Raw genomic sequence first — 13,191 nt, 5'->3', positions numbered from 1 at the left:
AGGAACTCCAGACACAACATTTTAGACTAGATAATCCAAAGACAGTATGAAGACAGAACCTGGGGCGGGGGGCGGGGGGAGCTACCTATAAGGAGACTGCTGCCAGACTGAAGCCCATCCCTGCTCAGCCCTTGGTGGGGTGACCCTGGCAAGCTTGTGTCTTGGGAAAGTCTCCGAGGGTCTATGTTTCTCCCCTCTACCCATTTTTTAAAAATTAAAGTATAGTTGATTTACGATGTTGTGCCAATTTCTGCTGTACAGCAAAGTGACCCAGTCATACATATACACACATTCCTTTTTTTCTTAACATAGGCAAAACACTCTCTGACAACATTCCTTTTCTTATATTAGCTTCCTTCATGGTCTATCCCGAGAGACTGGATATAGTTCCCTGTGCTGTACAGTAGGACCTCATTGCTTGTCTATTATAAATGTAATAGTGTGCATCTACTAACCCCAAACTTGGTCCATCCCACTCCCTCCTCCCTGGCAACCACAAGTTTGTTCTGTTGCTTCTTTACAGGTAAACTGAGGCAGCTGGTCTGTCACTTTTGACAATACTTGTTTTAACCAAGGTCCGATAAGAGCCACAGAGAAGGGCCAGATGCCCATCTCTGGTAGAACTTTCTAGGCTGGGGGTGGGGGGTAGAATTCTTGGCTTGGGAGAAATGGCACCTGCCACTGGACATAGAACCTCCCTGTCCATCTCCAGATGTCCCCATCTATTCAGGTCTCCTCCATTTTTCTGGATTGCAATATCGCTAAAACATTCTTTTCCACTGAAAAGCAGTGTCTACATACCTCGTTGGGTTCGGCCTTCAAGGTGTCCAGCATGAGCTTGTAGATCTGAGGGTCAGGCTTGGCCATTCCGACCCTGCATGACTCAATCAGGAAGTCGAAGTGTGGTCTGAGCTCACACATCAACTGGGCCCGGCTGCCTCTCTGGGCGCTGTCATCCAGCCAGTTGTTGGTGAGGATGCAGGTTGAAAATCCTAAGTGAGAAGTCTCCAATGAATGAACCAGCCACAGAACTTTGTTCTGAGTAGATCCAGGGGCCCCACAGGGGGCCTCAAAGATGGGGCCGAGCAGGGTTCTGCTCATTTGTATCATCCCCTGATGCCTGGCTTCTAAACTGACAAGTTAGAAAAGCACCATTTTTACCCAGGAGCCCCTCCTGGTACAAACAGGAGAGCGAGCCAACAGTGTTCACCGAGGGCTTTCAGAAGGAGTCACCACATCCCTTCATTCCCAGCAACTGTAGAGCAAGATGCTGTGACATTCATCAGCCCATCTGATCAAAGTGTTTTGACATTCAAAACATTCAAGCCTGTGAGGTGGGCAGGGCTGATCTTACCGTCCCACTTTTACAAAGTACAAAACAGAAGCTCAGACATATTACCAGCTGCCCACAGTCTTATAGAGCAGTCAGAGCCAAGCTAGGCCCACAATCCTGCCTTTGTACCACCTTGCCAACCCTCCTCTCAGGTTATTGCAAACTCTGTTGGATCACACTTCCAAACACCTGCCTGGGCTAGCAAGACTGCATTCCCATTTCAAAATGAGAGAAAAGTAAACAGAGACAACATTATCCCCTGGCATTCTCTGCCTAACCAGATAGGACAAGAACCAGGAGATGCTGGAAACAAGATAAGGATAAGTTAATGGACAGAAATTTGTAATTGTAATATGTAATACTCATGGATATGAGTAGGGAATGTGGACAAGGGATGGCTCAGCCACAACCATGTAAGGCTACTGATAAATGGGTGGAATGACCTCAAATATGCCTGCGACAAGGAGCCGGGTTCCAACACTAAGTAAATGCCTTTGAATGAACAGGACCTCACCATCTGAATCCACATCAGCCAGCTTGTAGCTCAGCTACTCTGACATCCAGAGGTTGAAAACATCATGGTTGCTTAAAGGGCCTTGTTTTTTAATCACTGTGACAAGAGCTTGGGCCTCTCAGGTCATGACTACTACTAGGGGAGGGAGAGGATTTTGCTACTGAGGCATAAATCACTTCATTCAATACAATTCTTTCATTTTTTTTCCCCAAGCTATTCGGACAGTGCCGATTTTTGGCCTTCGGTTAAACTTACTTTGAGGAATTCCCATCGTGGCGCAGTGGTTAACGAATCCGACTAGGAACCATGAGGTTAGGGGTTCGATCCCTGGCCTTGCTCAGTGGGTTAAGGATCTGGTGTTGCCGTGAGCTGTGGTGTAGGTCACAGACTCGGCTTGGATCCCACATTGCTGTGGCTGTGGTGTAGGCCAGAGGCTACAGCTCCGATTAGACCCCTAGCCTGGGAACCTCCATCTGCCAGAGGCCCTAGAAAAGGCAAAATGACAAAAAAATAAAAAATAAAAAAAATAAACTTTCTTTGAGGCTATGCTTGAAGAATGGCCCCAAAGATGTGTGCTCTCCAAGCACACTTGGACTTGATGTTCCCCAAGGTTCTGGTGCAGTTGGGTAAGAGATCGGCCAGTACTGGATCCTTACCCTTCTTTTTGAGAGTGAGAGCAGCCTGCAGCATGGGGTAGTTGATCTTTTTCGCTGAAAGCGCCTTGTCAAAGATGTGCTTTACGGAGAAATTCTCAGGCAGGCGTATTCCCGAGTCCTCAGCACACTTCCTGCAGTCTTCTTCCATGAAGGGCACCCACTGTGAAGGTGAATTGATGCCTGTCAGTTGGTACAACCACCTGGAGAAGCTGTGGGCAGCACTTACGAACTCTGAATATATGCATCCCCTGTGATGCAGCTCTTCCACTCCCAGACTCCCAGCCAGTGGAAATGTGAAGCGACATTCACCGGAAGACGCATACAAAACTGTTCACAGCAGGGCTATTCCTAAGACCCTCAAACCGGAAACCATTCTGATGCCCCTGCAGTGGGCTGAATTGTGTTTCCCCATTGATGTTTAAGTTCTCATCCCCAGGACCTCAGAATGTGATTGTATTTGTGAAATAGGGCCTTTTTTTGCGGGGGCGGGGGGGGGGGTACATCTGCAGCATATGGGAAGTCCCTGGCCTGGAGTCAAATGGGCACCGCAGTGGTAACCAGAGCCCCAGCAGTGACAATGCCAGAGCCTAAACCTGCTGAGCCACTAGGCATAGGGTCTTTAAAGAGGTAATTAAGGTAAAATGAGGTCATTGGTGGGCTCTGATCTAATGTGACGGTGTCTTCATAAAAAGAGGAGATTAGGGAGTTCCCGTCGTGGCGCAGTGGTTAACGAATCTGACTAGGAACCATGAGGTTGCGGGTTCGGTCCCTGCCCTTGCTCAGTGGGTTAACGATCCGGCGTTGCCGCGAGCTGTGGTGTAGGTTGCAGACGTGGCTCGGATCCCGCGTTGCTGTGGCTCTGGCGTAGGCTGGTGGCTACAGCTCTGATTCGACCCCTAGCCTGGGAACCTCCATATGCCGCGGGAGCGGCCCAAGAAATAGCAAAAAGACCAAAAAAAAAAAAAAAAAAAAGAGGAGATTAGGACACAGACACACACAGAGGGGAGGCCACGTGAGGACAAGGAAGAAGGTGTCCATCCACAAGCTAAGGCGAGAGGCCTCGGGAGACACCACGCCTGCCCACACCTTGATCTTGAGCTTCTAGCCGTCAGAGCTGGGAGAAAATAACTTTTTGTTATTTAAGCCCCTCAGACTATGGTATTTTGCTGTGGCAGCCCCAGCAAACAAATATACCCAATAATAGCAGAATGGGTTGTGGTATAGTTACACTATCATAGCAACACTTCTGTCTCATACGTAATAGTCCCAACCTGAAAACTACACAAATACCCATCAATAGCAGAATGATAGAAAGGCCAAAACCAAACCCATGTAGCAATCAACTTATGACAAAAGAGCCAAGAACATACCATGAAGAAAGAACAGTTTCTTCAATAAATGTTGTTGGGAAAACTGGACAGTCAACATGTAAATGAATGAAATTCGACCACTATCTTACACCATACCATAAAAAAATAATCCAAAATGGGAGTTTCTGTCGTGTCACGGCAGAAACGAATCTGACTAGGAACCATGAGGTTGTGGGTTCGATCCCTGGCCTTGCTCAATGGGTTAAGGATCCAGCATTGCCGTGAGCTGTGGTGTAGGTCGGTGGCTACAGATCTGATTACACCCCTAGCCTGGGAACCTCCATATGCTGCGGGTGCAGCCCTAGAAAAGGAAAAAAAAAAGAAAAAGAAAAAGAAAGACAAAGAAAGAAAAGGCAACCTACTGAGTGGGAGAAAATATTTGTAAATCATATATCTGAGAAGGGGCTAATATCCAAACTTTATAGGCTCATAAAATGCAATAGCAAATAAACAATCTGATTTTTTAAATGGCCAGAAGATCTGAATAGACATTTTTTCCAAAGAAGAAATACATATGGCCAATAGGTATCTGAAAAAATGCTCAACATCACTAAGTATCAGAGAAATGCAAATCAAAACCACAATAAAATATCACCTCACACCTGTCAGAATTACTATTATCAAAAAGACAAGAAATAACTAGTGTTGGCCAGGATGTGTAAAAATGGGAACCCTTGTGCACTACTGGTGGGAATGTAAGTTGATGTAGCTACTGTGGAAAACAGTAGGCAGGTTCCTCAAAAGTTAAGAATAGAACGACCTTATGACCCAGCAATTCCACTTTTGGGTATTTATTGGACAAAGAAAAAGAAGACACTGACTTGAAAAAGTATATGCACCTTCATGTTTACTGCAGTGGTTCTTTTTTTTTTTTTTTTTTTTAAAGAACGTATTAATATTTTCCACTTTATTTATTTTTTTGCCATTTCTTGGGCCGCTCCCACGGCATATGGAGGTTCTCAGGCTGGGGGTCTAATTGGAGCTGTAGCTGCCAGCCTACACCACAGCCACAGCAACGCAGGATCCGAGCCGCATCTGCAACCTACACCACAGCTCACGGCAACGCTGGATCGTTAACCCACTGAGCAAGGGCAGGGACCGAACCCGCAAACCTCATGGTTCCTAGTCGGATTCGTTAACCACTGCGCCACGACGGGAACTCCTGCAGTGGTTCTTAAAATAACCAAGATATGGAAACAACCTAAGTGATGAGAGACAGATGAATGGATAAAGAAATTGTGGTATACAGGTACACAATGAAATATTTTTCAACCATAAAAAAGAAAGAAATCTTGCCAGTTGCAACAATGTGAATGGACCAAAATTGTATGGTCTCTAATACGTGAACTCTAAATAAAGAAAAAGCAGAACACCAAAAAACTCAAGCTCGTAAATATAGAAAACAGACTGGTGGTGACCAGAGGTGGTTGGTGGGCAGTGGAAGAAATGGGTGAAGGGGGTCAAAAGATAAGAAGAAAAAAATAGACAAGTGCTAAAAGTGATGCAAGATGAAATACAAAATGTGAATAGACTGAACCCATGAATAATAAGACTGGAAACATAATGAAAGAATGCAGCTTTCAGTAACAACGATAAAAATCCTTCGGCCTCAGACAGTTATACAATTTTTTTTTAAAAGAAGTGAAGTGGAAGAGTTATATCAGTAGATTTGCATTTCAGGAAGAGCATCCTAGAAAGTGAGGAACACGGATGGATTAGATGGGAGGGAAGGAGAAGGATAGAAGAGAATTTTCACATGTTCCCATCATCACCAATATTTACCTCCCAGGGTCTGTAGCCAAGAACATCTTGCCTTCCCTTCTGTCGCCATAGATGAAGATGCGACAGTCCATTGCTCTTAGACAACTCAACCCGCCCACTTACTTATGCACTAGATTCCATCCTTTTCTTCAAAGACATGACTCCCAGCAAGCCTCCCCTCTTTATTGCTCCATCAGCAGTTCCCTTCTCTACGGGATCTCTGCCACCAGCATAAATGTATGCTGTTACCATAAAGAAAATCTCTATCTTGACGTGACCCCCTTCGGCTATTGACCCATTTTTCTGCCCTGCTCTGCATCAACACTTCATAGTCTTCAAACCCTCTCTTCCCATTCTTTCTCTATCTCTCTCTTTTTTTTTTTTTTAGGGCTGTATTCACAGCATATGGAAGTTCCCAGCCTAGGGGTCAAATCGGAGCTGCAGCTGCTGGCCTACATCACAGCCACAGCAATGCCACTTCCAAGCCGCATCTGCGACCTACACCCCAGCTCACCACAACACCAGATCCTTAACCCACTGAGTGAGGCCAGGGATCAAACCTGAAACCTCATGGTTCCCAGTCAGATTCGTTTCCGCTGCACCATGATGGAACTCCACTAGTCGTGTTCTTAACCTGCTGCGCTGCAACGGGACCTCCTCCTCCTCCTTTCTTGAACACACTTGTTCCTCCGGCTTCCCCTCCATACTCCACAGACACCTCTCTTGTCAAGGTGCCCAGTGGCACCCCCATGGTGTTGTTCTAGCTAATGGCTCCCGCCAGTCCTCATTTTACTTGACCTATAGGCTGCATTCGAGACAAATGGTCACTCTCTTCATCCAAAACTTGGTACGTTGTTGGCTTTCAGGACTCCACACTCTCCTGATTTTCCTCTTAGCAAGAGAGATTCATTCCCTGTCTCTTACTGCTGATCCTTCCCGTCAACCTGACCTTTAACATTAGCGTATCTGGGACTCTGGCCACCTCTCTATTTATACTTCCTTTCTCTATGATCATATTGAACATGGTGGTATTAAAAATACCACCAAGATCCTGTGAATATACATCTTTATTCAGCCAGGACCGCTTCCTTGAACTCTGGGCTTGTACATCCAGCTGCCTTGTTCCACACTTCACGTAGGTATCAATAAGCATTTCAAATTAATATATCCCAGTAGAGTTCCCTCTGTGACTCAGTGGGGTAAGAATCCGAATGCAGCACCCCAGGTCACTGCAGAGGTGTGGGTTCGATCTCTAGCCCAGAGGAGTGGGTTAAAGGAGCCGGCACTGTTGCAGCTGTGTGGTATAGGTCACAGCTGTGGCTTGGATTTGATCCCTGGCCCAGGAACTTCCACCCACAGGCCGTGGGTGCAACCACAAAATTAAAAAATAAAATACCCCAAACTGAGCACCCCATTTCCCAAGCCCCACAGAAGTCATCTCTAGTTCAATTAATCATGACCCATACTTCCAGTATGCTCTGGCCAGAAACCTTGGGGTCACCGTTGCTCCTCTCCCTCGCCACAATCATTCCATCAGAAAAAGCTGTAGGACCTACAATCCAAAAATTCCCAGAATTTGACCACTTTTTGCCACTTCCACAATATTTCTTGAGTCTAAGCCACTATCATTTCACCTGGATTTCCCAGTCACTTCCTCAAGTAGCCTCTCCACAAGGATTCTTGTACTTCTGGTCTATTTACACATCAGTAAGGTTATAAAAATATGTCAGATGATGTCACTTCACTGCTCAAATCCTCCCAATGCCTTTCCATCTCACTTATGGTGAACAAAAAAAAAAAAAAAACAAGAAGAATGAGTAAACAGATTGGCTTATGTTCACCCAGAGATGAAAATTAAACTACCTGCAACTGCACACAGTAACACTTACGATTCTTACAAATGTAACAGTCAGGGAAACATTCCAGATTGGAAAGGTTGCATCTGCATGATTCCATTTACCTAAAGTACAAGGCAGGCAAAGTGATCTGTAAGAGGACAAGTCAGGATGGCAGTTACTCTTGGACGGGTGGTGTCTAGAAGGGGTGTGGTGGGGTGCCTGTGGTGCTAGTGGCGTTTTATTTCTAGATCTGGGTGTTGGTGACCGGTATTCAGTTTGTGAAAATTTCTCAAGCTCTTTGCTTTTTCTGTTTGTATAGTATACATACATGAAAAGTGAAAAGATGACATTCATTCCCATGCTGTGATGTTTTAAAAGAAAAATCGAACCTCAGAAACTTTTTTTTTTTTTTTTGTCTTTTGTCGTTGTTGTTGTTGTTGCTATTTCTTGGGCCGCTCCCGCGGCATGTGGAGATTCCCAGGCTAGGGGTTGAATCGGAGCTGTAGCCACTGGCCTACGCCAGAGCCACAGCAATGCGGGATCCGAGCCGCGTCTGCAACCTACACCACAGCTCACGGCAATGCTGGATCGTTAACCCACTGAGCAAGGGCAGGGACCGAACCCGCAACCTCATGGTTCCTAGTCGGATTCGTTAACCACTGCGCCACGACAGGAACTCCGAACCTCAGAAACTTTTATCATGGTGTACTTTGTTGGAATTTCAGACCTCTTCCTCTAACCATTCCAATTTCCCTGAATCTACACAGAGAAGTCTGGACGGGTGCAAGGTTTTCAGAGCAACTGCTAAAAATTTATTCTATGTGAATCCTTATGTTCATTGAAAATACATAGCATTTCCCACTTCCCTTGCCTCCTGACAATATGACTGCAGTTTTTTTTTATTGGCTCTCAAGCTTCAGTATCGTTTATTCCCAATAGCATCATTACATTTTTTATCTACAAAAGTGTGTGTGTGTGTGTGTGTGTGTGAGAGAGAGAGAGAGAGTTTTAAAATGATTGCAATTTGGAGTTCTCGTTGTGGCGCAGTGGTTAACGAATCCGACTAGGAACCATGAGGTTGCGGGTTCGGTCCCTGCCCTTGCTCAATGGGTTAAGGATCCGGCGTTGCCGTGAGCTGTGGTATAGGTTGCAGACGAGGCTTGGATCCCACGTTGCTGTGGCTCTGGTGTAGGCTGGCAGCTACAGCTCTGATTAGACCCCTAGCCTGGGAACCTCCATATGCCGTGGGAGCGGCCCAAGAAATAGCAAAAAGACAAAATAAATAAATAAATAATAATAAAAAAAAATGATTGCAATTCATTACACTCCCGCCTTGTCCGCCCCCGCCAAGACCACACCTGCCTTCACAGGAAATGTGGGCTTCTGCTTTCTATTACAGCAGGCCCCAAGTTCCCTGTGAGACCAGTAGTTGGCTAATTCATAAATTCTCTAAAGAATATAGACTGTTTTATCTGTACGCTTATAGAGTAGATTCTCGATAACTTTCTTCTTCAAGGCATTAATGGAGAATCCAAGTGGTTTTAATTCCAATTACTTTGCTCAAAACTAATCGAGGTCATGGTAACAATAAATAACTACTATCCACTGAGCACTTAGTATGTGCCAGGCACTGAGCAAAGCCCCTGGCAAGCTTCCTAACAAACTAGGAAATGCAGAATGTTACCCACCTCCTACAGATGGCAAAACTGTGACTCTGAGAGGTTATGTAACTTGCAGTGTCACAGTCTGCACATGGAAGTTATGATTCAGATCTTGACCTCTGACTCCGAAGTCCGCCCACTATATAGTTATTAATTAATAAGACCACACCCGACCCTGTCTGAAAACCACTCCAAGGATGACCACTAAAAAAACAAAACAAAACAGAAAATGACAGGTTGGCAAAGATGTGGAAACATTTGAAACCTTGTGCACTGTTGGGGAGAAATGTAAAATGGTGCATCCATTAGAAAAAACAGTATGATGGTTTTTCAAAAAATTAAAAATAGCACTACTATACAACCCAGCAATCCCACTTGTGGATATATACCCAGAAGAACTGAAGGCAAGGTCTCAAACAGATGTTTGCATACCCACGCTCAGAGCAGCATCATGCATAATAACCAAAAGGAGGAAGCAGCTCAGATATCCATCAATAGCTGAATGGACAAAAGAATGTGGTTTATTCATCCAATGGAATGTCATTCACCCTTAAAAAGAAGGAAATTGGGACACATGCCACAATGAGAAGGAACCTTGAAGACATCAGGCTAAGTGAAACAAGCCCGTCACAAGAGGACAAATATTGCATGATTCTGCTTACATGAGGTAGGCTAAATACACAGAGACAGAAAGTACAACAGTGGTCACCAGGGGCTGGGGGAGAGGAGGCGGGGGGCGCTGTGGCTTGATGGGTATAGAGGTCAGTTTTGCAAGAGAAAAAGAGTTCTGGAGATGGATGATGGTGTTGGTTATCCAACGTGAATATACTTAAACCTACCAAACTGTACACCATGATCAAGGCGGTAAATTTTTTTTTTTTTTTTTTGTCTTTTGTTGTTGTTGTTTGTTGTTGTTGTTGTTGCTATTTCTTGGGCCACTCCCGTGGCATATGGAGGTTCCCAGGCTAGGGGTCTAGTCAGAGCTGTAGCCACTGGCCTACGCCAGAGCCACAGCAACGCGGGATCCGAGTCGGGTCTGCAACCTACACCACAGCTCACGGCAACGCCGGATTGTTAACCCACTGAGCAAGGGCAGGGACCGAACCCGCGACCTCATGGTTCCTAGTCGGATTCGTTAACCACTGCGCCACGACGGGAACTCCAAGGCGGTAAATTTTATGTGATGTGTGTTTTATCCCAACTTAAGAAAGAAAGAAAGAAAGAAAAGCTCCTCTGGCTGTTGTATTCCCTGGCACAGATCTTCTAGGGCTTGGAAATGTCCCAGTCACTGCGGCACGCCCTCTGGCTGGCATAAAGAAACAGCAAACCATGTAGTAGATTTTTCTCATTTCTTTTCCCATGGTTGATTTCTAATTTCATGGCGTTGTGGTCAGAGAAGATACTTGAGATAATTTCTATGCTCCTAAATTTGTTGAGGTTAGCTTTGTGTCCCAATATGTGGTCGATTCTTGAGAATGTTCCATGTGCATTTGAGAAGAATGTGAATTCTGATTTTTTTGGATGTAGTGTCCTGAAGATACCAATTAAGTCTAACTTTTCTATTGTTTCCTGTAGGATCTCTGTTGCTTTATTGGTTTGCTGCCTAGTGGATCTGTCCATTGGTGTGAGTGGGGTATTAAAGTCTCCTACTATGATTGTATTCCCATCAATTTCTCCCTTTATGTCTGTTAATATTTGTTGTATGTATCTGGGTGCTCCTGTATTTGGGGCATATATGTTGATGATTGTAACATCCTCTTCTTGGATGGATCCCTTAATCATTAAATAGGAAGTCCTAGCCACAGCAATTAGACAAACAAAAGAAATAAAAGGCATCCATACAGAAAGAGAAGAGATAAAACTGTCACTGTATGCAGACGACACGATACTATACATAGAAAACCCTAAGGACTCCACCCAAAAACTACTTGAACTGATTGACAAATTCAGCAAAGTAGCAGGATATAAGATTAACATTCAGAAGTCAGTCTCATTTCTGTATACCAGCAATGAAATATTAGAAAAGGAATACAAAAATACAATAACTTTTAAAATTGCACCTCAAAAAATCAAATACCTTGGAATACACCTGACCAAGGAGGTAAAGGACTTATATGCCGAGAACTATAAAACTTTAATCAAAGAAATCAAAGAAGATGTAAAGAAATGGAAAGATATTCCATGTTCCTGGATTGGGAAAATCAATATTGTAAAAATGGCCATACTACCCAAAGCAATCTACAGATTCAATGTAATCCCCATCAAATTACCCATGACATTTTTCACAGAACCAGAACAAACAATCCAAACATTTATATGGAACCACAAAAGACCCAGAATCACCAAAGCAATCCTGAGAAACAAAAACCAAGCAGGAGGCATAACTCTCCCAGACTTCAAGAAATATTACAAAGCCACAGTCATCAAAACAGTGTGGTACTGGTATCAAAACAGACAGACAGACCAATGGAACAGAATAGAGAACCTGGAAATAAACCCTGATACCTATGGTCAATTAATCTTTGACAAGGGAGGCAAGAACATAAAATGGGAAAAAGAAAGTCTATTCAGCAAGCATTGCTGGGAAACCTGGACAGCCGCATGCAAAGCAATGAAATTAGAACACACCCTCATACCATGCACAAAAATAAACTCAAAATGGCTGAAAGACTTAAATATAAGACAGGACACCATCAAACTCCTAGAAGAGAACACAGGCAAAACACTCTCTGACATCAACATCATGAATATTTTCTCAGGTCAGTCTCCCAAAGTAATAGAAAGAAGAGCAAAAATAAACCCATGGGACCTAATCAAACTGAAAACCTTTTGCACAGCAAAGGAAACCCAAAAGAAAACAAAAAGACAACTTACAGAATGGGAGAAAATAGTTTCAAATGATGCAATGGACAAGGGCTTAATCTCTGGAATATATAAGCAATTTATACAACTCAACAGCAAAAAAGCCAACAACCAATGGAAAAATGGGCAAAAGACCTGAATAGACTATTCTCCAAGGAAGATATACAGACGGCCAGCAAACACATGAAAAAATGCTCAACATCACTGATTATAAGAGAAATGCAAATCAAAACTACCATGAGATACCACCTCACACCAGTCAGAATGGCCATCATTAATAAATCCACAAATAACAAGTGCTGGAGGGGCTGTGGAGAAAAGGGAACCCTCCTGCACTGCTGGTGGGAATGTAAACTGGTACAGCCACTATGGAGAACAGTTTGGAGATACCTTAGAAATCTATACATAGAACTTCCATATGACCCCACAATCTCACTCTTGGGCATATATCCGGGCAAAACTCTAATTAAAAGAGATACATGCACCCGCATGTTCATTGCAGCACTATTCACAATAGCCAGGACATGGAAACAACCCAAATGTCCATCAACAGATGACTGGATTCGGAAGATGTGGTATACATACCCAATGGAATACTACTCAGCCATAAAAAAGAATGACATAATGCCATTTGCAGCAACATGGACGGAACTAGAGACTCTCATACTGAGTGAAATGAGTCAGAAAGACAAAGATAAATACCATATGATATCACTTATAACTATAATCTAATATCCAGCACAAATGAACATCTCTACAGAAAAGAAAATCATGGACTTGGAGAATAGACTTGTGGCTGCCCGATGGGAGAGGAAGGGAGTGGGAGGGATCTGGAGCTTGGGGTTATCAGATACAATTTAGAATAGATTTACAAGGAGATCCTGCTGAGTAGCACTGAGAATATGTCTAGATACTCATATTGCAACAGAACAAAGAGTGGGGGAAAAAATGTATACATGTAAGAATAACTTGATCCCCATGCTGTACAGTGGGGAAAAAAAATTAATTAAAAAAAGAAAAGAAAGAAAAAACCCGAAAAACAAAAAACAACACTCCGCACAGGCAAAACAAAAAACAAACAAAAAAAGAAACAGCAAACCAGTCTTAAAAGTCTCCCGCCAGGCTGGTGAGTTAAGGTTACAAGGGGGAAGGGGTGGGCAGAGGTGGCCCTGCCCTCATGGAGCTTGAGGTCAGCA

General features: G+C 43.9%; 1 protein-coding gene across 1 annotated transcript in view; it reads right to left on the bottom strand.

The window, feature by feature from the left end:
* Nucleotides 1-13,191, bottom strand: part of EPHX2 (epoxide hydrolase 2) — a 75,894-nt gene that overhangs the window by 42,015 nt on the left and 20,688 nt on the right. The window contains 2 exon segments of the mRNA NM_001001641.1: nucleotides 802-992; nucleotides 2,504-2,663. Of these exon segments, the coding sequence (NP_001001641.1) occupies nucleotides 802-992; nucleotides 2,504-2,663 (351 nt within the window).

The sequence above is a fragment of the Sus scrofa genome, chromosome 14, assembly GCF_000003025.6.
Source record: "Sus scrofa isolate TJ Tabasco breed Duroc chromosome 14, Sscrofa11.1, whole genome shotgun sequence".
Classification (NCBI taxonomy): domain Eukaryota; kingdom Metazoa; phylum Chordata; class Mammalia; order Artiodactyla; family Suidae; genus Sus; species Sus scrofa.
The sequence above is the reverse complement of the archived record's forward strand: the minus strand, read 5'-3'. Positions and strand labels throughout refer to the sequence as shown.